We start from the raw sequence: 25133 nt of genomic DNA on the forward strand, positions 1-25133 counted from the left end.
GTAATATTTCCATGTTTCAGATTTTTATGTTGGCCAAGGCTCAGAGAGGTTAAGGAATTTGTTCGGAGTTACACAGCAGACAAAAAGTAGAAAAAGAACTGAATCCAGCTCAGCCTGATTCCAAGACCTTGTTCCTTTTTGCAGCATCCAACTTCCTCTCTTCCTTACATTCCTTGTGATTTTAGGAATGTCATGTGAGAGACACATTTCCTGTGGGCATAAGCAATGTGACTTCAAGTGTTGTCTCGAGCAAGATTATTATGACCAAGATTATTATGACCGAGTTGCCAATTACCCTTAGAAAGAGAAGAAACTCAGGGTCTGAAGAACTTAAAATGCTACCATTCTTATGGGAAGAGAAAAGATCTGAACCCATTTGATCCTAAAAGATTTTCAAAAAAGCTATTGTTATGCAGAAACTTTAGGTTTAAGAGTTTGACATTCATCCCTGACAATTCCAGAACAGATTATTAAGTAGAGCTCCGAGTAGATTGCTGATTAGCATAAACCAGTGGTGTTCTGCTACCTGAGAAGAAAAAGTGACCTGTGACTCCCTTAATTCAAGAACAGTGTAGAGCCATCTGTGCAGTGATGTGTCTCTCTACTTTGAAATGCCCATATAAAGAGCCAGAATTTACTAACAAACTATATGTGCTAGACTTGAAATGGTTTCCCTATGATGTAAGTTTAAGAAAATGGTGACATTCAGTCTAGAGCAGTAAGACCTTGTTCTCCAGGACTTTGGGGAACAAGGTCTTACTTCCCCCAAAGTCTTGGAGAACAAGGTCTTACTTACAAGGCTGAATTTCAATACTAGAAGGATAATATGAAAGAGGAATTAAGCTCGCAGAACACAACTGTGTGCAACCACACACTCAGAATTAGGAAGAATTGGTGGTATTTACATGGAAAAGCAGAACTCAGCTGAATATTAGGAATTAGGATTTTGTTTGGGCAGAATTATGGTTTGGAAGTTAGAGATAACATCAAACTTCCGTTCTAACACCTTCTTGATGAATGCCCCTGGTCAGATTATACAACTTCTTAGCCTTTTCCATAAAATGGAAATGGTAATTCCCACTTCTCTGCATTGTTTAGGGTTAAATAACATTCATCAAGTCCTGAACAGAATTCCTAGTGCTGGGGTGAGCATCAGTAATATTAGCTAATTAATGTCCTCATCATTACAGTTATTAAACTGTAACTAATTAGAACTAATTTCCTCATCATTACAGTTATTAAAAACAAAACAGGACACTTTAGGATGGAATGAGTAGATGGATTTTTTAAAAGATTTTATTTATTTACTTGACAGACAGAGATCACAAGTAGGCAGAGAGGCAGGCAGAGAGAGAGGAGGAAGCAGGCTCCCCACTGAGCAGAGAACTGATGCTGGGCTGGATCCCAGGACGCTGGGATCATGACCTGAGCCGAAGGCAGAGGCTTTAACTGTACCACCCAGGCGCCCTGAGTAGGTGGATTTTTACCTCTTCCTGATACCCAACCCAAATGTCTCAGGAAGAACCTCCTTCTTCTTTGCCCTCTCAGGGCTCTTTTAGCAAAAGTATTACAATATTGCTCCGCTGGGTTTCTTACATGGCAATTCTCCAGAGCCCAGCACAGTGGCTGGCTCAGCAAAACCGGTCTGTAAATACAGGCCCTTGCATTCTGAGGCGGAGTATAGGTAGACAGACCAGTTGCTTTTCTTCTTCACCTCTGATTAGGAGAATATTTGAATATTCAACATAAGGAAGAAAAAGTCATATTCTGGTAGTTCTCTCTTTTTTAAAGTTTTTATTTATTTATTTGACAGAGGAAGAGAGAGCACAAGCAGGAGGAGCGGCAGGCAGAGGGAGAGGGAAAAGCAGGCTCCCACTGAGCAAGGAGCCAGATGCAGAGCTTCATCCCATCACCCTGAGATCACACCCTCCTGATCAGAGCTGGAAGCAGATGCTTAACTGACTGAGGCACCTAAGCACCCCTGGTACTTCTTCTTCTTCTTCTTTTATTTTTAAGATTTTATTTATTTCTTTATCAGAGAGAGTGAGCACAGGCAGAGAGAGAGGCAGGCAGAGGCAGAGGGAGAAGCAGGCTCCCCGATGAGCAGGGAGCCTGATGGGGGCCTCGATTCCATGACGCTGGGATCATGACCCCAGCGGAAGGCAGCTGCTTGACCAACTGAGCCACCCAGGCGTCCCACCCCTGGTAGTTCTATTTAGTTCCTGGTTATATAGGAAAAAAGAATAAAGGGGGGAGAGAGAGAGATAAACACACACACACACACACACACACACACATCTGATGTGAAGAAGAGATGAAAGGAAGGTTAATCACCTCCCTTTCCATTGGGTAGGAGAACATGAATTCACTTAATCATTTATTCAACAAATATTACTTGACAACTGCATGCCAGGGATTGTACTGGGCACCAGGTACAGAGCAGTGAACAACACATGGCGAAATTTCTGCCCTTAGGGGAGTTTGGAGACCAGCAGACAGATATTAACTAATGACAATGACAATAAAGTGGGGTGAATGATATGAGAGGCTGAATTTCCAGTATGAACAGAACTGGGGACAGCAATATAGTTGAAATCGGAACCAAACCGTTTGTCTCAAAGAGTAACAATTATGGTTTTTACCTATTTGTATGTTTTGGGAGGTGGCTAGGTGAGAAGTGCTCAGGGAGGTAAGGGGGTTGGGCACTAGAGCTCTCCCTTGGCACAGCCGATGAAAAAGGTAAGTTTAGGATGCCATGATGACAACTACCAGGGGGACCTAAACTAGTCTAAAGGGTCAGGTAAGACCTCGAAGAGGAAGTAGGATCTTTAAACAAATTTGAGGCGGAAACTGAGGATTTCGTAAATTATTTATTTGATGAAGCTCTGGTTCGAAACCTATTTCGATTAAACATTTTCGAGGATGTGAATTACTCTCCAGAAGTGGTTGGTTTTTCGGACGAACAACCACGGAGTTCGCTTGTGGAACCACAAGTTCCAATTCTCTACGCGGCAACGTTCTAAAAACTACATTCGCGGCGGCGCTTGCAGTTAAAAAAACTAAAACTCCCCGAAACCCTCGCAAACTCCGCGCCGCGGCGGCGTAGGACGCGCACAGCACTTCGGGTCTTGTAGTCTGGGACGGACTCCGAGTCCCACACTGCTGTGCGGAGGGTCGTCGCGCCTGCGCGGTGCGGGAGGCGGGCAGCGCCGAGTGCGAGGCTCTTTTGTTCGGCTGAGGGGAGGGCCGTTGGCCGGGGCCTGCGGTACGCCGCTTCAGTGAGGGGCTCGAGTGCCACCAGCTTGTTGCTTTTCTGGGCGCCACTCCCCCGGCTGGCCAAACGCGACGCGCCATTAGCGCGGCACCGATTCCTCTCGGGCTCTTGGGCGCTGCTCTGAGGTAAAGAGCCCGCTAGAGGCGGGGAAGCGGGCGGGGGGGGGGGCGGGCGCTAGAGGCGCGCGGCGGCGGCGGCAGCGGCGGGAGCCCTGGGTGAGGGGCCGGGCTCTTGCGGTGGCGGTTGGGAGCGGGGACCGCGCCCGGTCCCGCACCCTTCCCGCGCTGAGCTCCGCGCCGGGTGCAGGGGGTCGGGCTCCAGGCTGGAGAAGGATGGAGAGGGCGGGGCGGGCTGCGTACTCTGAGCATACGATAGAGGCGATTTGGGGTGGGCCGAGCTCTGGCGGGTTGTTCCTCGGGGCCTGGGTAGACCAAGACAATGCTACGTGGGTTGGGGGGGCGGCTGCCGGATTGCGTTGGGGAGGAAACACTCGAGTAAATTGGTAAGGGGACAGGCTGGGGAGCCTTGATGCTTGGATGTTCCTGGGGAGGGGTGACGACTGCGAGACCCTCGGTTTCGAACGCAACCTGAGAATATGGGTCCGGCCGGCGCTGCCAGAGGTATTTCGCTCGCCGGACTAAGGAGAAGTAACTTCGAGGAAATAGTAGAGGGGACTGGGCAGCCCTAGGTGTGCTACTTGGGGAGGAGACCTGTTGGTTAAACTGGAGATGGGACTAGGAGAGGGAGGGGCTAGTTATGTGCCAGGCTTGGATCTAAAGGGGGAGGAGCTGTTGGGGTAAGTAGGGCGGAGGCCCCGCGAGTGTTTCTGTAGGGAGTGAAAGGGGAAAGGAAAACTGGCCGCCTTTGCAAAACCAGATTTCTTTCCTCTTCCAGATTTTCTACTATCTTCACTCTTTGATTCCTTCAGGGAGTTAAAACGTCCCAAGTGCAGCGCTTGTTTTGATTCACAGTTCCATAAGTTTTTATCTGGGATCGTCACTGTTCACAAAGGGCAGTGAAATTGTAGAAGCGTGTGGATGAATTCATCCTTAAGGAATTAGAGAGGTTGTGAGATGATGTGGGAAATGGGGAGACAGGAAATTTTAGTGAGCTCGTGAGATTTGTTTCTTAGGCTCTTGTGATTTTTATTTATCTTTTTAGCCAGCCTTTCTTTGTTGGTGGAAAATTTTGATGCATAATGAGCAATACTTCTTCAAAACTTCAGATGAAGGTTTTTCCTGGATGGCCTTATATGCAGATTTGTATTGGTTTAACTTGATTTAGGTGGAGGTTGCAAAAAGGTTTAATTATACTGGAAACTCTGGCTTGGGTAAGATAGCCTCCTCAGTTGTATTAAGACTCCTGTCAGCAGTTTGAAAGAGCTCTGAAAAGGTCCAAGGTTTTGGAATGGAAGCACGAATACAATGGGGGAAATGAGTGCTTGTGTTCCTCCCCAAGTGCTTATGGACATTTACATTGTAAGTAGTGTGATTGAGAGGGAAACTTGTTGGAACTGGTCACACCTTAATAAAGCTTTAGGGCAGGTTCAGGATCCTCATTCTTTTCCAGTTTACCCTTGGGTGCCATTTTTCTTCATTGGCCGCTGTAGCCTGAATTGTTTTTTCATTAAAAATGTAAATGGGTGGCTCAGTTGGTTGGGCAGCTGCCTTCGGCTCAGGTCATGATCCCAGCGTCCTGGGATCGAGTCCCACATCGGGCTCCTTGCTTGGCAGGGAGCCTGCTTCTCTCTCTGCCTGCCTCTCTGCCTGCCTGTGCTCACTCTCTCTCCCTCTCTCTCTGACAAATAAATAAATAAAATCTTAAAAAAAAAATGTAAATAGTGGATGGGCACCTGGGTGTCTCAGTGGGTTAAGCCACTGCCTTGGGCTCAGGTCATGATCTCAGGGTCCTGGGATCGAGTCCCGCTTCGGGCTCTCTGCTCAGCAGGGAGCCTGCCTCCCTCTCTCTGCCTGCCTCTCTGTCTACTTGTGATTTCTCTCTGTCAAATAGATAAATAAAATCTTTTAAAAAAAAATGTAAATAGTGGATAGCCTGGTGCTTCTAGCTTCTTGGTTTAAAGGGACCAAGTAAGGATACCTTAGCTGTATGCATTTGTATTTGCAGGATACTGATACTTTTCTAACCAAATGTCTGAAAAGGAGGAGCCAGTAATAGGGGCACCTGGCTGGCTCAGTCAGAAGAGCATGTGATTCTTCTTCTCCGGGTCCTGAGCTCAAACCCTATGTTGGTGTAGAGGTTACTTACAGTTAAATAAACTTAAAAAAACAAAAAGCAACCATTGTATCTTGTGCCCATTTTAGGGACTTAGGAAAATGTTTCTTTTTGAGTTCATACCATTTAAAAAGAGAATTGATGCATTTTTGTCATTTTTCTTGTAGTTTCTCCATCATAAACTCAACCTTGATTATATACTACCTCTGGTGATCTAACAGATTGTGCATTAGAGTTGATAGATTTTCATTTTATAGGTTATTTCTCAAGTGTTTTTAGAACAAAGTACTAATGGCTAGTGTATAGGCTCACATAAGATGGGGGCTGTGTATGCTTGTTCCTCTAAGTGTGTGACACTTAGTAGGTCATTCAGATTATTGAATGAATGGATATGGCTTTGAGATCTTAGAATTCCATGTGCTAGCGGAATGAGGTGGGTTGTGTTTTTTTTTAAGATTTTATTTATTTGGGGCACGTGGGTGGCTCAGTGGGTTAAGCCTCTGCCCTTGGCTCAGGTCATGATCCCCGGGTCCTGGGATTGAGCCCCACATCAGGCTCTCTGCTCAGCAGGGGGCCTGCTCCCTCCCCACCACCCCCGTCAAATAAATAAATAAAATCTTTAAAAAAAAAAAAAGATTTTATTTATTTGACAGAGAGCAGGAGAGCACAGCGGGATTAGAGGGGGTTGGGGAGATGGTGGCCAAGGGAGAGGGAGAAGCAGGCTCCCCGATCAGCAGGGAGCGTGACCCGGGGCTCAGAAGGAGTTAATGTGCACTTAAATAATAAGCTTTCCTATCTTTGATCAGTGACATTGGGCAGACTGTAACTGTTGCCTTGGCATGCTTGTCATAGCCTCTGTTTTCAATATGCTCACCTTGGTATGTAGATTATGTAAGTGGCAATTTTAAATACCTTACTCAAGGTCTAGGAGAGGTCCCAGGTTCTGGGTTTCAACAGCAAGCTATAGTTTGAATATTTTGTTTTGGAAGTATCTTGAAGAATCTTTCTCATTCTTTGCATAAAGTTAAATAGTGTTTCCAGATGGTGATGTCTGCTGAAAAATTGAATAGCCTTTTAAAGGTTAATTGGAGATGTTACTCAAATAGGGACAAAATTAAGATCATTTCAGTATTTGCATTGAATAACTTGTATTAAATCTTTAGTGCCTTTAGAAGGAGCTGCCTGATTTGTCTGTGAAATTGTGCCTTTCTCTTTAATAATAGCTAACACATTGAGGGCCTAACCGAACTGTGGTATTTGAGAGGTTAGTGTCTATAATCTGGTTTTGTTTTGTTATCTGTGAATGCTTTCGTCTCTGGTTTTAATTCCAGTTTAGCCATAGTTCTAGTTTAACTTTCTTCTTTTTTTTTTTTTTTTCCTTTTTTAAGATTTTATTTCTTTATTTGACAAAGAAACAGAGAGGGAACACAAGCAGGGGGAGTGGGAAGGGGAGAAGCAGGCTCCTCACTGAGCAGGGAGCCGGATGTGGGGACTCAATCCTACGACCCTGGGATCCTGACCTGAGCCAAAGGCAGACTCCCAACAACTGAGCCCCCTAGGCACCCTGTAGAAAGATAACTTTCTAATCATTTTTATTTCCACTTAAACTAAAAGACTTGCTTCACGTTTATCACCGTGTCCTACTAATATTTGCACATCCCTGTGGCCCCTCAGCCCAAAACTGTGTTGTCGGTTCATCCACATCAGCATACTGGAAGGGGTAGCTAAGTTTCTGGACACATCTCGGATAAAATTCTAATTTTACTAACACACCAGTATTCTACTCCTGGTCCTGGAATTCAAGAGCAGGTATTCCTTTAAAAATGAAACTTCTTCCTGGGTATGTGGCACCAATTCTTGGTTTTTACTCAGTAAAGTTTTCCAGCTGGAAAGCATTTGACTCCCAAACAGCCATAGCTTACAAACAGGCCAACAGCAGTTTAGAAACATGAGTCAAGAGGACTACAAATGGAGTATATAGCACACATGCCTTCACCTGCCTTTTGATGGCTGGTATATAGTTGCTAATGCTCAGCAAAGGAGTACTTCTTTCTTGTTTTACATTTTGGGCTTGCAGATGAGATTCCGCTTACTGATCATTCTCTAAAACACAGCTTTGGACTTCTCATCCCTGATTTTTGGAGTCTGAGATCCATCCTTACTGTCCATACAAGGAAAGTTCAGCATGTTACACAGGACTGTTTAATCGGGTGTCTGAGTAAAAATAGAAAAAAAATGCTTTAGCAGCCACAAGGAAAAGAGAAATAATACTTGACTTGGGTTGGGTAGGCTTCATGGCAGAAGTAGTGTTTAAATTTGGTCTTGAAGGGGGCGCCTGGGTGGCTCAGTGGGTTAAGCCGCTGCCTTCAGCTCAGGTCATGATCTCAGGGTCCTGAGAATCGAGTCCCACATCGGGCTCTCTGCTCAGCAGGGAGCCTGCTTCTCTCTCTCTCTGCCTGCCTCTCTGCCTACTTGTGATCTCTCTCTTCAAATAAATAGATAAAATCTTTTAAAAAAAAATTTGGTCTTGAAGGATGGCTAGGATTTTGACTGTTGGTGTTGGACAGGAGCACTACTTAGTAATAAAGCCTTGCATGGAGGAAATGTCCAAGGATATGTTCAGGTTATAGTTTTGACAGGAATGTAGGTTTTGTGAGGTAGTAGAAGTATGAAATGGTTGGAACCAAAGGATGTTAGATATTGCACTGAGGAGTTTTTTGTTTTAAGGAGAAGGGAGGGACCTTGTAGAAAATTTTTTAGCAGTTACCTACCACTTCCTATTCAGTCTGCTCCGCCCAAACTGGTTTACACACCGTCTACCTCAGACGTGCCTCATTGCTTTTGTTCACAACAGTTCCTTGGGCCAAATTACCCTCCTCAGTCCACCTTTTCAAATGCTGTTGGAGCCTGGCTTCAATCCAAACTCTCCAAAACCTTTCCTAATCACCCTAGCCATTTACTCTTCCAAGCCCCTCTAGTGCGTTTGTGACTACTTACTCTTGCTTATGTTTCTTTTGCTAGTTATTATATACTTTTATGGTTTCTCTTATTGAAATAAAGTTCAACTTGCATTGTTTTGTATGTTTTTATCTTTCAGGCCTGGCTGTGGGGGCTTTGGGAAATTGTCATAAGTCTTAGTTTTCTCATTTATGAAATGGGTCTAATAGAGTTACTATGAGGATTGAATATGCCTTTATATACATTGTTTTAAGTATTCAATAAGTTTTAGTTTTTTGTTATTTTTTTTTAAAGATTTTATTTTATTTATTTGACAGAGATCACAAGCAGGCAGAGAGGCAGGCAGAGAGAGAGGAGGAAGCAGGCTCCCTGCTGAGCAGAGAGCCCGATGCGGGACTCGATCCCAGGACCCTGAGATCATGACCCGAGCCGAAGGCAGCGGCTTAACCCACTGAGCCACCCAGGTGCCCTTTTTGTTATTTTTTTTTAAGCATTCATTTATTTGTTTGAGAGAAAGTGAGAGAGCACGAGCTAGAGAGGGAGGGGCAGAGGGAGAGGGAGAAAGCAGACCCCTCTGAGTGGAGAGCAGACGTGGGACCTGCCCCCAGGACCGCGAGATCATGACCCAAGTCAAAGTCAGGCGCTTAACTGACTGAGCCACCCAGGCATCCCAGATTTTAGTTATTATGTTGTTATTACTTACCATTAAGGGATTTTTCAAAAGCCTGTGCTGCTTGTGTAGCTGTGTATCCTGCTGGCCTCAACAAACAGCTCCGTTTGTCTGGGTGTGAGAGGGTCCCTTCAATATGGAACTCTCCGTGCTTTCGCCAGAGTGAGTTGGTCCCCCTGTATGCCACCCAGGGTTTTAGTAAATGCTTATTGATTTTTTTTTTTTTTTAAGATTTTATTTATTTATTTGAGAGAGAGGCAGTGAGAGAGAGCATGAGTGAGGAGAAGGTCAGAGGGAGAAGCAGACTCCCGTGGAGCTGGGAGCCTGATACGGGACTCGATCCCGGGATTCTGGGATCATGACCTGAGCCGAAGGCAGTCGTCCAACCAACTGAGCCACCCAAGCGTCCCAATGCTTATTGATTTTATTTGGTTTTAAATAGATAGTATTAAACGCTGGAAGAGCCATAGTTACAAACTTTTATGGTCATTAATGCTTAGGTCTTAAACCTAAGATAGAGGCAAAAAAGAGGCAGAAGGAAAATGAGGAATGGAGAAGGGAGCTAGATGAAAGGAGGAGTGATACGGGGAGTGATAATGCACAATAATTACCATGTTCTTACTGGCCATTCCTTTAGCATTGCTGTTTCTCCCTGGTCACATTTCTGTTCCTTAGACAAAGCAAGCTCTTCTCACTTAAGGATTTTGAATTAACTATTCCCTCAACTTGGTGTGTGTTTCTGATTTTTGCCAAGTTGTCTCCTTGTCATTGGGTTCAATTTAAATGTTACTTAATCTAAAGGTACTTCATAGCATTTATCGCTAATACCTTCTTGCTTATTGTGTGTGTCCTTCTCTGCCAGTACATGCATGCACATATACCCACTTGTGCTCAGCTCGTCCACATTAGATTATATGTTCTAAGAGACCAGGGATTTTTTTTTTTGGTCTCTCCTGCTCACCCCATTTCTCTAGCACCTTAAACATAATAGGTATCCAATAGGTAATTTTTTTTAAAAGATTTTATTTTATTTATTAGACAGAGATCACAAGTAGGTAGAGAGGCAGGCAGAGTGGGGGGTGGGGAGCAGGCTCCCTGCTGAGCAGAGCGCCCGTTGTGGGACTCGATCCCAGGACCCTGGGATCATGACCTGAGCTGAAGGCAGAGGCTTAACCCACTGAGCCACCCAGGTGCCCCATCCAATAGATAATTGTTAAATGATGAATACTGTAGGAGGGTGTTCATAGGAAGAATTAATAACCTAAACCTAGTCTGGGCCCTTAGGGAAACTTCTGGCCCTGACATTTTAGGTAATGGAAGCGGTCAAGTGAAAGAATGGGTCAGAGCGCAAGGTAATTACGATTGATTGGTTAGGTGTAGTGTACTTCAGCTCAGATGCTTACAGATAATGATTTGAAGAAATCTGCAGGTTTTTTTAAAAGATTTTATTTATTTATTTGGCAAAGAGAGAGGGAACACAAGCAGGGGGAGTGGGAGAGGGAGAAGCAGGCCTCCCGCCGAGCAGGGAGCCGGATGCGGGGAGCCTGATTCGGGACTCGATCCCAGTGCGCTGGGATCATGACCCGAGGGGAAGGCAGACCCCTGAGCCACCCAGACGCCCCACAGATAAGCCATTTTGTTGAAACTTTACATTGTGTTCACAATTTACCCTTTCTCACCTATCTTATCTTTCTTGATATGAAGCTCTGTCCCTGTTGCCAGTTACTACAAGAGCATTGTTACTTTATTTTCCTGTGTTGGCCAGATAAAAGAAGAGCAGAAGAAATTCCTACACTTCAGATATATGAAGTGTGATTCTTCAGTTTCTGGCAGCTCTTCTCTCTTGGTCAGCTAGAAATGAGATTTTGCTTTCTCTGTTTCGTAATTATTGGTTCCTTCATAACAGCCAGACCTGGGTTCTTCTTGAGTGTGTTCTGGAGCTGTTCTCCAGTTTTAAAAAACTTAGCTGTGAATTTCAGTCATACACACAGGATAGACGTGCTGTTTTGTTTTTGAGTACTTAATGCATTGGGTTTCAAAAAGCTATCTTTAAGCTTAAAGCAGTAAATAATTAATGAAATAGGACATATTTGCAAATATATAAATGGATAATTAATACCAGAAGGTCATAAAAGCTCACCTCAGACGAATCCCTTGAGGGTTGTTAGATATATTTGGAAACTGAGTTATTTAGCAAATATATATAATTGCCTGTAGGCATAAAGTTGTTTTGAGAGGTAGGGACAGGAAAGATACCATCTTGTCCTCATACTAGCTTTCTTCTGATGAAAAGAACTGTGAGGATCCTTCAGGCAGTGCTCTTCCTGTTGTTGCATTGCTAATGAAAAAAAGGTCTAGATTAAGTAATGCTGAATGTGATAATAGAGAAGGTTTTGTTTTCAAGAGCATCAGTTTATTGCTCCAATCTTATTCTCAAGTCTATGAAAAAGTAAAATTGTTCATCTGCCTTTGAGGTGACTCATAAGAATTGATTTATGTCTGAAATATGTGTCATTTCATCTGAGGAACATAGTTTCTCCCAGTCCTCTTATAGCAATGGCTTTTATTCAAGGATATGCATCAAATCACCTAAGGAGCTTTTAATTATATTATTAATTATTTATTTTTAAGTAAATTGTATGGCCATTGTGGGGCTCAAACTCATGACCCTAAAGTCAAGAGTCACACAGATCACCTAAGGAGTGTTTCGTTTTTGTTTTTGTTTTTAAGATTTTATTGATTTGACAGAGAGGAGACCGCAAGAGAGGGAACACAGCAGGAGGAGTGGTAGAGGGGAGAAACAGGCTTCTTGCTGAGTGGGGAGCCCGAATCCTGGTCCCAAGCCCCAATGCAGGGCGCTGGGCTCAATCTTAGGACCCTGGGATCCTGACCTGGGCGGAAGGCAGATGCTTAACAACTTCACCACGCCATGTGCCCCACACCTAAGGAGGTTTTAAAAATGCAGATACCATGGTCAAAGCAACATTGTTTGGTATAATAGAAAATTTGAAACAACCCAAATTTTCCTGCCTAGGTAATAGTTAGTATGATGTGTCCTTACAATACAGAATACTGTGCAGCTTGTTAGGAATTGAGATCTGTATGGCACAGTGTCAAAGTGTAAAAAAAGGCAAGTTGTAGAACTATGATAATCTGTTTGCACTTAATGTATATCTAAGTTAGTTTATGTATAGAAGAATGAGAACAGGCTTTGACAGGTTTTGGGCCAAGGAACTTTTGATTTCCTACATTAAATATTTTTGTAATTGAATATAAATACATGTATTATATTACAAATACAAAAACAGTGTTTCTTAAAAATAATGCACACCCTACTTTCTGTGTCACTGGATCTGGATGCCAATTTTATAAACTCCATGGGTGATTCTGATTCATTTGTAGATGAAAGAAAGCTCCCTACTCAAGGTCTGCTTTCCTTTGAGTTCTTTCTTAGTAAAGGTGGTCACCTCACCAAACCAACATTCTGAATGCTCCTTAGCTTTTAGCTCAAAGCACTGTTGCTTTAGTTTCACAGGTTTGTAATAGTTACCTGTCCTGACATCTGGAATTTGATCTTTCCAGCTGGCAAGAAATCAGTAGCAGCTCCTCAAAAACAAAACAAAATGCCTTCTCTTGTATCTGATACTGTACTGCCTTCTGCTTTCAAGTAGCATTGTTCTCTCTCTTTTCTAGCTTCTAACCTCCTGGTGGAAGATGTGTAGGGGGAGAATCGGGGCAGTGCTTTTTTTCTTCTTGATACAGCTATGAGTTTGTGGCTCTTCAGGTTTATACCATCCCTGGATTCATTGGGACACTCTAGATAAATTTTGGTTTCTTAAAATTGGCATTTTCTTGGTATTCTCTCCAGCCTACTTGGTGTAGGTATTCAACTTCAAAATTTCAGCATCATCTAGCATATGCCAATTTGAGCATCCAAAAACTTTAGGGGGGACTAACAACCAAGGCTTTGTTACTGCCTGTTGATTTGACAACGCAAACCTTTGTATTCCAGTAACCAATTAAGAATCATTGGTTTTTTAATACCATACCTTACAAGGTCTTTTCTGAAAGAAAATCATTATCAGTCACTTCCTTATTTACTGATGACAAATTGTAGGGAAGATCCATTAAAAGAAATCTCTGTCTTGGGGCACCTGGGTGGCTCAGTTGGTTAGGCGTCTGCCTTCAGCTCGGGGCACGATCCCAGGGTTGGCGATTGAGCCCCACATCAGGCTTCCTACTCGGCAGAGTCTTCGTCTTCCTCTTCTTCTGTACCTCCCTATGCTCATGCTCTTTCTCTCTCTCCCTCAAATAAAATACTAAGGAAAAGTAACCTCTGTCCTGTCCTTGTACAGGCCAAAGAGAAGCCTCCCTCCCTACTACAGGAATGTGGCTAGCTGCTAGTTCTGTGTGTGCAGCAGGGCTTTGGGCTCAGCCTTGCTGTATGTCCTTATTGAGGTGTTAGGCTCTTTGTTAAGTCTGTGACCTTAGGTGATTTATTTTGTGTAAATGTTCTGTTATCCATGAAGTGTCGGTAATACCTGACTGGCTTGTTTCATGGGATTGTTCTGAGGATCAAATGAGGTCGCACTCTGTAAATTAAATTCAGTATAAGTGTATTTTTCTAGGCAGCTTAAAATGTGGCAGACCCAGTAAATTTGTTTAAGTTGTCTCTAAACCCAGTGTGGGTCTTATTACGCTCAGAATCCCAAGATCAAGAAGTCACAGTGTACCGTCTGAGCCAGCCAGGGGTCCCACCCCCGTAAATATCTAGATAAAAGTTATAACAGCTTAGATTAACTCTAAGTTTTTTTTGTCTCGCAACATTGGGATAAGCCTTAAGGAGACTGGTCCAAGGACTAAGATTTCTAAGTTAATTCAGAACTGTTCGCCTTTAATGTACACCTCTTGTCATGGCCTGTCATAAATTTTGACCATTTGTTTGATGATTATGGCACTTTTGATGCCATAATTTGATTTCCAGGATCCTTAGAGGGGAGTGGCAAGTTGTATTGATAAAAGGCCTTTTTCTGTTGTGCTACTATACTGATTTGAGTTACTTTGAGATTTCCTTGCCAAGCAGTTCCAACGGAGAGTCCTCTTTCTGGATGTCCCTGCTAGTGTTTGAAGGCTACCATATTCAGGGAAAGAGGGTTTCTCTTAACATAATTCAATTGGGGGCTGCCTGGGTGACTCAGTTAGGTGTCTGCCTTTGGGTCAGGTCATGAGTGGGGAGTATGCTTCTCCCTCTACCTCTGTTCCTCCCCTACTCGAACTCTTGCCTTCCCTCTCTCAAAAACAACAACAACAAAACAAATAAAATCTTAAAAAAAAAAATCCATTTGGAAACATTGGCACGTTGTAATACTTACAGGGGCCTCTTGGGCTCATCTGAAGGTGCTAGATTCTATAGAAAGAGTGGGTTGCATTTATAATCTACTTCACTGATTTTGACAAACACCTTACTCAGGACCCTAGAGAACTACCTATAAATAAGGGAAAAACCCAGGTTGGGAACCTGGCTGAGAATATACCTCCATCTGAGATAGATGCTGGGATGATGAGCCAGGTAAGAAAGCTCAGAAAGAAGCAGGAGTCTGTTTTCTACATTCTTCACTTTTTTGAGTTGCTCTTAAGAAAATGAGTTCAGGGACGCCTGGGTGGCTCAGTTGGTTGGGCAGCTACCTTCGGCTCAGGTCATGATCCCAGCGTCGTGGGATCGAGTCCCACATTGGGCTCCTTGCTCAGCAGGGAGCCTGCTTCCTTCCTCTGCCTCTGTCTGCCCGAGCTCGCTCCCCCCCCCATAAATAAATTTTTAAAAAATTCTTGAAAGAAAATGAGTTGAGTGAGTAAAGAAAGGAGGTTTCACTGTAGATTTCCCCCTTTGCGGGGTTTTCTTTACTTAACCTAAAGGATATAATCTTTGTTTCTTGACTCTTCCTCCTTGGGACCAGGCTAATGATAGAGGGAGAGGAGGCCTGCAGTAGTAGTAGAGGCGAACCAGAAGCTGTTCTGACACTTTTGGTTCCTAGTAGCAGGATTAGATGGGCAGTAACTGCTTTTTGTGAGTAAGACAGATACAGCTGCTAATGTAGATAACACAGGGCCTGACTTTTATGAAAATTTGTTTTATAAAGATTTTATGTATTTATTTGACAGAGATCACAAGTAGGCAAGAGAGGCAGGCAGAGAGAGAAAGGTGGCAGTTGGCTCCCTGCTGAGCAGAGAGCCCAATGCCGGGCTCGATCCCAGGACCCTGGGATCGTGACCTGAGCTGAAGGCAGAAGGTTTTACCCACTGAACCACCCAGGCGCCCCTTGATTTTTTTGTATCTCATTGTGGGCAACTGTGATCCATCAATTTACAGGCTTTTGGCCAGTTTTGTAACTCAGTTTTGTTGTATTGATAGCTTATGGCGCCACCTACTGACACAAATTGGTAAACAAATGCATTAAGCCTACCAGCAGTCAGAATTGTATTTGAAGGACTAAAAATAGATTTTAGATTTATTGGTGACTAGGATTTAAGCACCAGAAGTCACCCAGCCTGGAGATGTATTTTACAAAAGAATAAACTCGGGTTCTATTATCTGTGATAACGATCTCTTCTTTTTTTCCTATCATTTTCCAGATTATTGCAGTGTCCCAGTTTAGAGGATTTTGTGGTCATTCTGGCATTTTTATGAGTCTTTCTCCACCTCATAAATAGAATAAGAAACTAACAAGAAACTTTCAAGTTGAAAGTCATTGGTGGCGTTCAGAAAAGACTGCATAAAGAACCTTGAGACTCAGGAGAGGTGTTTTTCTGTTTTGTTTGTTTGTTTTCTAAAGATTTTATTTGTTTGACAGACCAAGATCACAAGTAGGCAGAGAGGGAGACACGGGGTGGGGGGAAGCAGGCTCCCTGCTGAACAGAGAGCGTGATGTGGGGCTCGATCCCAGGACCCTGAGGTCATGACCCAGCAGAAGGCAGAGGCTTAACCTTAACACTGAGCCCCCAGGTGCCCCTCAGGAGAGGTGTTTTAGCAATGCAAAGAAATGGGGGGAAGTTAGGCCAGATGTTTAATAAATAGAACAAGCCACTTCACACTGTAAAAGCTGAAATCCAGTAATATGAAAGTGTGGATCAGAGGGATATATATATATGTATGTATATATATATATTATGTATTAATATTATATATTATACAGTAATTAATATAATTAATTGTATATTATTTCATAAGATATATCAATATATTAATATATGAATATTAATGGAAAGCAAGGCTCCTGAAAATAATGTACACATACCAGACTTATATATATATATCATGACTTGAGCAGATGCTTAACGACTGAGCCACCCAGGCGCCCCTCGGTATTAAAGTTTTAAGTGGATATGCAAGAATAAAGAAGTTTTGCTATGAAATTGGTTGGGGCTGTTTATGCACGAACTTCCTAACTGAATAGGTAAGGAAACTATTTTATACTGAAGCTGAATAGGCAGAACACTTATATAAGCAGCATATGTTATTAAAGTCAGTAATGTCCCTTGATTTCTAATATTCACCTAGCCAAGAAAAGTGTGCCCTAACGCCCTTTTTATTTTACCACTTCAGCAGCGTCACCCTTTAGACCAGAAAACTGGCGGGCACTATGGGGAAGAAACAAAACAAGAAGAAAGTGGAGGAGGTGCTAGAAGAGGAGGAAGAGGAATATGTGGTGGAAAAAGTTCTTGATCGTCGAGTGGTAAAGGGCAAAGTGGAGTACCTCCTAAAGTGGAAGGGGTTCTCAGAGTAAGTTTCATTAACCTGGGTAAATCCATTCATTCATTCATTTACTTATTTTAAGGGTTTTAAAAATTTATTTGATAGAGATAGCCAGAAAGGGAATAAAAGCAGGGGGAGTGGGAGAGGGAGAAGCAGGCTTCCCACCGAGCAGGGAGCCCAATGTGGGGCTTGAACCCAGGACCCTAGGATCATGATCTGAGTTGAAGATAGATGCTTAACGACCGAGCCACATAGGCGCCCCTAAATCCATTCATTTAGTCACTGACTATTTCTCAGGAGTCTAGTAATGTGCAAGGCCTAGAGTGCTCTGATGGCTAATGTGACCCAGGCCTGGCCTTCATGGCTTACAGTCTAATTAGGAAAACCATCTACATGTACAAAGTGCTATAATGCAAGACAGTGATTTCTGAGAAGCAGTTTTATGTATAGGCTTTAGACCAATTCAAGTATGCAAACAGTAACTTCCCTATGAAGAAGACAAATTGCTAAGCTTTCAGTTTGTATTAAAAAGTCCCCCTCCCCACTCCACCCCCCAAGAAATTTCAGCGTTGCCAAGTTCTTGGTCTTGGGCAAAATCTGGTTACTCATTATCATTAACTCCTCTTTTCCAAGGATACCAGCTCTCATCCTGTGCATCTCCTTAGTGTGAGTGTGCTAACTTTGAGTGGTAAGTGTGACTCACTGTGCCCTCTGGTTTCAGTGAGGATAACACGTGGGAGCCAGAAGAGAACTTGGATTGCCCTGATCTCATTGCCGAGTTTCTGCAGTCACAGAAAACAGCACATGAGACAGATAAATCAGAGGGAGGCAAACGCAAAGCTGACTCTGATTCTGAAGATAAGGGAGAAGAGAGCAAACCAAAGAAGAAGAAAGAAGAGGTAAGGGGAGAAGAATTTTTACTAGCCAGAATTTCTGCTGCTCGCAAGCTGAAAGCCCTTTTACTTTTTAAATGTAAGCACTTTCATTCAGCTGCTTCCTTTACCTCAGCAGCCATATCTCATTCCTTCTGAATCTTGGGCTAATGCTTACAAACTGTTGGGGGTTCATTCTGGTAAATAATCTATATTTACTTTATTTGAGGTTCAAGAATAGTAAGTACAAGTAAATTCATTCTTGTAGGTAGATAGTTTTTAGTGTTGTAATGATTACAGGTGTCAGATTGCTATGTCATCTATTCATTACCTTAAAGTAAGTTATCTTCTGAGGGTGAAGAAATAGTTGTGAAAATTTATTTTGCTTGAGATGTATGTCCCTTTTTACATAATGGGGAACCTCAGGACCTTGATGGAAGAATCCCTCAGAAGGCTGCAAAAAAGGCCTGTGACTTGGAGCCAAGGTATTGGTGAAGTACTGACAAGAGCGTGATTATATTAATCTGAGAAGCAGGAGTGACTTCAGTCTGGATAACAGTGCCATATAATTAAAAGTTGTTCCATCCATTTGGTTTTTACAGTCAGAAAAGCCACGAGGCTTTGCCCGGGGTTTGGAGCCAGAGCGGATTATTGGAGCTACAGACTCCAGTGGAGAGCTCATGTTCCTGATGAAATGGTGAGTCTGCCAGTGGCTCTGTGTGGTGGTTTTTTCTTCTCCCCATCTGTTCCATGCCAGAAGAAAAGAGCTGGACCTTCGAAATTCCAGTCGCCCAAGTGTGAAATCTTTAAGATGGCATAGTCCTTCGATAGTGACCCTCGGCCTGACTGCCAACCTGGACTCATGAGTTACAGGTAGGGGTCCTTAGGATTCTCAGATCTTTGCCCGGTTTTTTAGGAGGTGGGAGAAAATCCAGAATGGAGAAGGTATGGGGAAGGATCACATTTCACTTATGTAAACGAAGGGGGGGGGAATGAAATGTGTTTGAACCACCCTCCCCTTGTACTACCTCCTTAATAAAGATCGGGCTGGCCCCAGATTCAGAAGTTCTGTTAACTTCTCCGGGTTAGTTGAGAATTTCTGTAGGTCTTTGTCCTGGTTAGATCCTTTCCGCTTAGTGCAGATTCTGTAATTCCAGGATCAGCCAGTAGGGGTCAGCATGTCCCCTTTACTGAGCTTAGAGCAAGGCTTCCCGGGCCCCGCCCTTAGAAGTGTATCAGTGGTAGTAAAACTCCACGAAACAGATAAATGAACACAATTGTGTTGGAATTACAAGAACTGTGACCCCAGATTCTCTAAAATCTCCTTATTCTCTGTCCAAAGGAAGGCTTTCTTTCCCTTTTCTTGCTTGTTGAAAAATAACTTGTGCCCCATCCCTGTTCTGCATAGTTTCCGCATTGTCCTTAAAATATAAATTAGGAGCGAATGATTCTAAACTTTTGCCAATTAAGGCAGCATTCTGAGGATTTTGTCTTTTTGTCAGTCTAGAACCTTCTCTGAAACTCCTGTCTGCACTAATCCCTGATTTAGAAGGTGGCCAGAGAAACCTAACTTTGACACTACTAAAAGGCTATGTCACAGTTAGGTGAAACTTTGTTTTCTTATTTTGCATTCCCTAGATGTTCACTGAATCAGATCTTTTAGCTGATTTATTGCTACCCTATAGGAGAAAAGTTCATTTTTAAGGTGTGCATTTGGGATAAAAGGATTGATACTAGGAGTTCTAGTCCAATTAGAATATATTTTCTCTGTCTGCATGTGACCAGTCTGAGTTACGGTACTGTTTCTATCTTGTCTAGGATTACATTCCTTTTGGTTGAATTACTGCTATTTGTAAAGATTTTACCTGAATGTAACTCTATAGGTTAAGATAAAAAGATTGAATATTGATTATAAAACCGAGTTCATTTTAAGGTGATTTTCCTGGAGAGTTGAGATACTTCTCTATTTCCAAAATACCAAATGTTTCTTTGCTGTGAAATGACTGAACTTCCCTCAGAAAGTGTTGTTTTCATGCAGCCTGCTTCAGGCTCCCAGCGATTACACTTCTTTTTCCTCCCATTCTCTTCAGTCCATTGTTCAAAAACATACCTTACCAGCTTAGTCAACCCTGGTACCTTGGGCTCTCTGGCTTTGGTTTATCTGTTGCTGGGTGCTAGAAGTTTGGGGTGGTGCCTCATCAGAGAGCCCATCATAGAACTGCTTACGGCCCTAATGCTGCTGCTCCCATCCAGGAGATTCCCAGTGGCCTTATTCCTAAGTTCTTTGTAATATGTATGTGATTTTCAAATTTTGAAACCATTTTAAAGTCCAGAAAAATACAGAGAATTATGTAACAGTCCCTTATTTTCTACTTCCCAGTGTTGAAGCATCATTTCAAAGCACCTGGGAGTTGTGGAATGTCTGTGTGAGCTTGGCATTTGGTAACGTTAAACAGTGTAATTACGAGTCAGTGAGAATGTGTCCACCTGCATTGGCTAGAGCCAATGGTATTAAATCTGACTGCCCAATCTGGTATTAAATTCTATTATAAAGCTGAGATACGGATTTTGGAAGAGTGTGGAAGCCTCTCTTCTGCCCTTGAAGAATCTGAGAGTCATGTTTTTTTCCTGGCCTTGCCTGGAGGCTCACATGTGATAGATTGAGTTAAGTGACTTAGCTTTTAACAAAGATGCCCAGAGAGGATTTTCAACAGAAGATCTTTGCAGATGTCACTTGACTAAATGCTGCTTGGGCCATGTTATCACTCTTCCCTAGGCTACTTTTTTGGAATTAATACTCTTAAAGCCCTACTCCTTATGTCACCCAAGTTAGGAGACCACCAGCACCTGGTCTCAGGGTCTCTCTGCTTTGTTCTGCAGGAAAAATTCTGATGAGGCTGACCTAGTCCCTGCCAAGGAAGCCAATGTCAAGTGCCCACAGGTGGTCATATCCTTCTATGAGGAAAGGCTGACGTGGCATTCTTACCCCTCGGAGGATGATGACAAAAAAGATGACAAGAATTAACTCTCCTGAGTACCTGCCCCTGTCACATCTGACTGTGGGTTTCAAGTGGGGAGGGAAGGAGTTCTACTTGACACCATAGAGGTGGCTTGAGAAGATGTCCTTTGAAGAGCCAGTATCGTTTTCTGTGCCCTACAGCAGCCAAAGCGCTTTAAAGCCTTTCCATGCTGTGTAGTTTGCACATCCATCCCAGTGGAGGGGAGGGAAGAGAAGTGTTGCAAGGCAGCCCATTCTGTACTTTGCTGAGAAAGGCAAAGGGCCTTCCATGAAGGACAGAACTTGCAGAATGGGTGTGTGGGAGAGCAAAAGATACTGTAGATCTTCAAAGCGCATCTCCACAACCCACAGCCTTCTTCCCAATAGTGTTAACTCTGCATTTTTACAGCGTAGCATGTGTGTAGTTTTTGGCTATTACTGGTGTATCTTTTTGGGGTGGGAGGGTTGGGGGTGGGAAGGAACAGAGATGGGTAGGATCATTTTGTTAAAATTTGGGCCTGATTGGGGAAATGGTAAAACAGTGGAAAGAACAAACTTGTGGTGATTCGGTTCTGTGTCCAGAATATTTTATCTTTTCAAAAAAAATGTCATTGGCAACCTAAATGAGGACTGTGAGAGACTGTTTAAAAGCTGTGAATGCCTGAAATTTATAAGCCAAGGTGTTCCCTGCCTGAGCTTAATGCTGTTCCCGACAGAGGACTAAGCCAGTTAATAAGTTACCAAAGCTGCCATTTTGGGGATGGAAACTGGCTGAAGAGGGAGTTTAATTGGAGTGTATTCACAGGCAGATTGTTCTGTCTTAGAGGTGCTAATTCTCGAAATTGATAAGAAGACTCTTCCAATTACGAGGTTTTAGACATCAGCCTGTCCATCCACACCACTGGCTGTGAGGTGTTTGGGGAGGGGAAGAGGGTGGTGTAGAAAGTGGGAGAGTAGAGAAAGACAAGGGCCCCTGCTCTTAGGGTGGAAAACTCTTGGAGCCTGTTATTTGAACTTTGAACTCTGAAATCATTGGTGGCAGAGTTCAGTAACTGACAGCACAAGTTCACTGAATCACTTCCAAGAGCGGAATTTCAAAAGCCCTGGTCTCAGGAGAAGATTAAACTTTCATACTAGGGCAGTGGTTCACTTTAAAACACAAAACAAAAATTTTTTTTAATCCTAAGAATTAACTAATACCCAAAATGCTGTCTTGAATCATGAGATCCATCAGTTCTTGACATCGTCTAGACCTGCATTCTAGAACTCCATTGTAAAATCTTTTTAGGCATGTGTTAGGTTTCTGTGGAAACTTTGTTTAAATGTAAACTTCATACCACATTGTCGGTTTTTGTCTTAATAAAACTATAGATTTATAATCTTTGATTTCTGTCTTGATTAAGTATTACCAAAAACTCTCCCTGCCTTTCACTACTTTATAGGTTTAGCCTATAAGGAAACAACTTCCACAGTTGGGTGGTTTAATTTCTTGAACACTGTAGGCTTGAGAATCTAATGTCTGGCCTGAAACTTTGAGTGGTCTCATCATTATTTATTTAGTGAACATTTATCGAACATTTATAATTAACTCCAGAGATCGTAGAGTTTGTCACATCGTTCTGTCTTCATATTGCACAGTTTGTTTGGCGCACTGACCTGCTTGCACTTCCAGACCATGGTATGTTTGGAAACAGGGTTTTGAAGTAGGTTTAGTTCTTGGCTTGTGTATTTTGTAGACTTGTGTCACTTTAGCTAAATAGTCAACTCTGAAATTTTCAGGAATTGGCCATGTTTAATCACTGAATTAAAATGTTACCCACTTTATTAACGTCATTTTCTGCCTATAATTCTAGAGCAAAAATGGAACTAAGCTCTTGTTATTTATTAAAAGGAAAAATGGGATTTCCAGAGATCAAATCAGCTCTACTTACTAGCACAAAGCATTTGTTTTAAATAAATAAACTGATGCATAAATTTTTTTTCAAAAAGCCTCCTTGGGGCATCTGGCTGGCTCAGTCCGTAGAACATACAGTTCTTGATCTTGGGATTGTGAGTTTGACCCCCACATTGGGTGTGATTACCTAAAAACAAAATCTTAAAAAAAAAAAAAAGCCTCCGAGGAGTTCGGGGAGATGAGGTGAAGTGGAGCCAGGGAGGAGGCCCTTCTGCGCAGAGATCTTGGGTGTCCTTGTGGTTGGCAGTAGCAGCACCATTAGCTAGTTGGATGAGTTGGGGTGAGGTGGACAGAGGTGTTCTGGCTCTGTACTGCACTGAAATTAGCCTTGAGCCTTCTAGGTGTCCAGAAGGGACTGCTGTTCAGCTTTAGTCTTCACCTCTGGAACCTACTTAATTGCCGTTTCTGGCATTCCAGAACCCTCATAAAACCCCCTCATTCTTGGGGCGCCTGGGTGGCTCAGTGGGTTAAGCCTCTGCCTTCGGCTCAGGTCATGATCCCAGGGTCCTGGGATCAAGCCCCGCATCGGGCTCTCTGCTCAGCAGGGAGCCTGCTTCCTCCTCTCTCTCTGCCTGCCTCTCTGCCTACTAATGATCGGTCAAATAAATAATAAATCTTTAAAAATAAAATAAAATATTAAAAAAAAAAAAAAACCCTCATTCTTGCCCTGGGAAGATGCTGACATCGATAATGCATCGATAATGCATAATGAAAACGGAAATGCGGATAGATTTTCACAGTTTTGTTATCTTTGAAAGCCAGCTGTCACATGTCTAGATGAAGGGTTTTGATAACAAAGTTTTCTCAAGTGCTTGTTGAAGCCACAAATGCATGCAGAAATGTTGGAAATAAAAGGTACACAGAGGCACAACAAAGCTTCCCTCTGTTTCAGAAGATATCGGGGAGCATTTCTTCAGGCAGCACAAGAGTGAGTTGGATGGCGTCAGTGGAGCTGCGTCATCGTAGACTCCTCACTCGGGAGTTGAAGAGGAGACAGGTGATGACTTCAGTAGCTATATGACAAGAAGAGCTTACTAACCCGGTGACCAGTCACCATCTGAGGTGTCTTCCGTTGTCTTCAATTGAGTTTCAAGTTAGTACAGTAAATGACCATGGAGGCAGTCTGTCAGCTGACAGTGCTCAGGAATCATTGTTTCTGTGTCATTTGAAAGTTTGGGCTAATTATAAAGAATTTTTAATAGTTGAGTTTTTAAGTACTTACTTTCAGATATAATCTTATAATTCAGAATTCACTCCAGCTTGGGTCAGTTTGATTTTGACATGGCCATTTGGTGTTTGGCCTTAGTGCTCAGGACATCTTTATGGCTTGTGACAGTGGGAATGTGTGTTAGAGTCACTATTTCCATCACAGAGAAAGGGGAAATGAGAGGAAACTGCTACTCTAAGATAATTGGTGGAACTAGAACTCTGAAATCCAAATTTTCTACAGTGGCTCCAGATCCTAAACTGTGTATGGACCCGGGTTCTGTCTGAGATCAAATGAACCTGATCATGTGTCTCCGATGCTAGTATTAATCTGATTTGCAAGTTGGGTATTTCTGTGAGGATAAAAAGACCTTGTTTAAAATTCAAAGTGATAGGGCGGAACTAAGTACAGGCTAGTGTTTCTCCTCTAGCATATGACTGAAAATACACGTATTGCTACCAGGCCCGCGTTCAGCATTAGTAAAGGAAGGTATCTTGGCTTCATCTTGCTTTTTAGCAGTAGGAACCAGTCTGGGCAGAGGCATCTGGGTGTTCTGGTGTGTGGCTATGGAAGCTTGGTGATGGCAGAGCTTAAAGATTCCACAGACAATCCTTAGTCTGTGATCTGCGTATCACCTCGGTTTGACAGTCCAGCACTGAGGTTTTCTTCAGAAGTTACTGCTGTTCTAACCAATGTGCTCACAGGTGCTCAGCTAGCTTCTGTGGATGACTTTTAATTGACCTTGGCCTTGGGAGCTTCCCACTGAATAAACTGCTGAATCTTGAAAGCCTTGCACTGGGAAGAAAACCATACTTGGTCCTGCTCAGTGGGGGCAGGTAGAGCAAGTAGTCTGTTTTCTAGGGCTTTTTTTTTTTTTCCCTCTCTTTCTTTTTAACCTTAGGCCAGTGAGGCAGCAGGACTATGAGGCAAGGCTGAAACAATAAGTTTACAATATATACTGATGATTTGGTTCTGTAGTTGTTGCTTACATTAAATAGCTTGTATTTAAATATTTAGTAGCGTGTCCAGATCTGCACTGTAACCTTGGTGGTTTGTGGTAGTACCAGAGCCACTGTTTACCCCACTGGGCAACTTGGGGGCCTAGCCATGGGGCACTGGCTCACTGTTTAAATTGTTACTTCAGTCCCTAGCTGAGGACTAAGGTCTAAGACAACTTGGGTGCCTGGGTGGTTCAGTCGTTAGGCAGCTGCTTTTGGC

The 25133-nt window shown here is 43.0% G+C and overlaps 1 protein-coding gene across 4 annotated transcripts; it reads left to right on the plus strand.

Annotated features, from left to right (window-relative positions):
• The first annotated feature begins 3198 nt into the window (after window positions 1–3198).
• CBX1 (chromobox 1) lies at window positions 3199–22133 on the plus strand. 4 transcript variants are annotated; one of them, XM_044248787.1, is made up of 6 exons: window positions 3199–3399; window positions 15765–15930; window positions 16735–16911; window positions 17606–17783; window positions 18359–18453; window positions 20637–22133. In XM_044248787.1, the coding sequence occupies exons 3-6, from the start codon at window positions 16772–16774 to the stop codon at window positions 20779–20781; spliced, it is 558 nt and encodes a 185-aa protein (XP_044104722.1). In that variant the 5' UTR covers window positions 3199–3399; window positions 15765–15930; window positions 16735–16771; the 3' UTR covers window positions 20782–22133. The 4 variants fall into 4 exon arrangements, with proteins under 4 accessions (XP_044104722.1, XP_044104721.1, XP_044104724.1 ...); XM_044248786.1 differs by lacking the exon at window positions 15765–15930; XM_044248789.1 differs by lacking the exons at window positions 3199–3399; window positions 15765–15930 and adding an exon at window positions 8889–8928.
• Window positions 22134–25133: the final 3000 nt, after the last annotated feature.

The sequence above is a fragment of the Neovison vison genome, chromosome 5 (assembly GCF_020171115.1).
Source record: "Neovison vison isolate M4711 chromosome 5, ASM_NN_V1, whole genome shotgun sequence".
NCBI lineage: Eukaryota > Metazoa > Chordata > Mammalia > Carnivora > Mustelidae > Neogale > Neogale vison.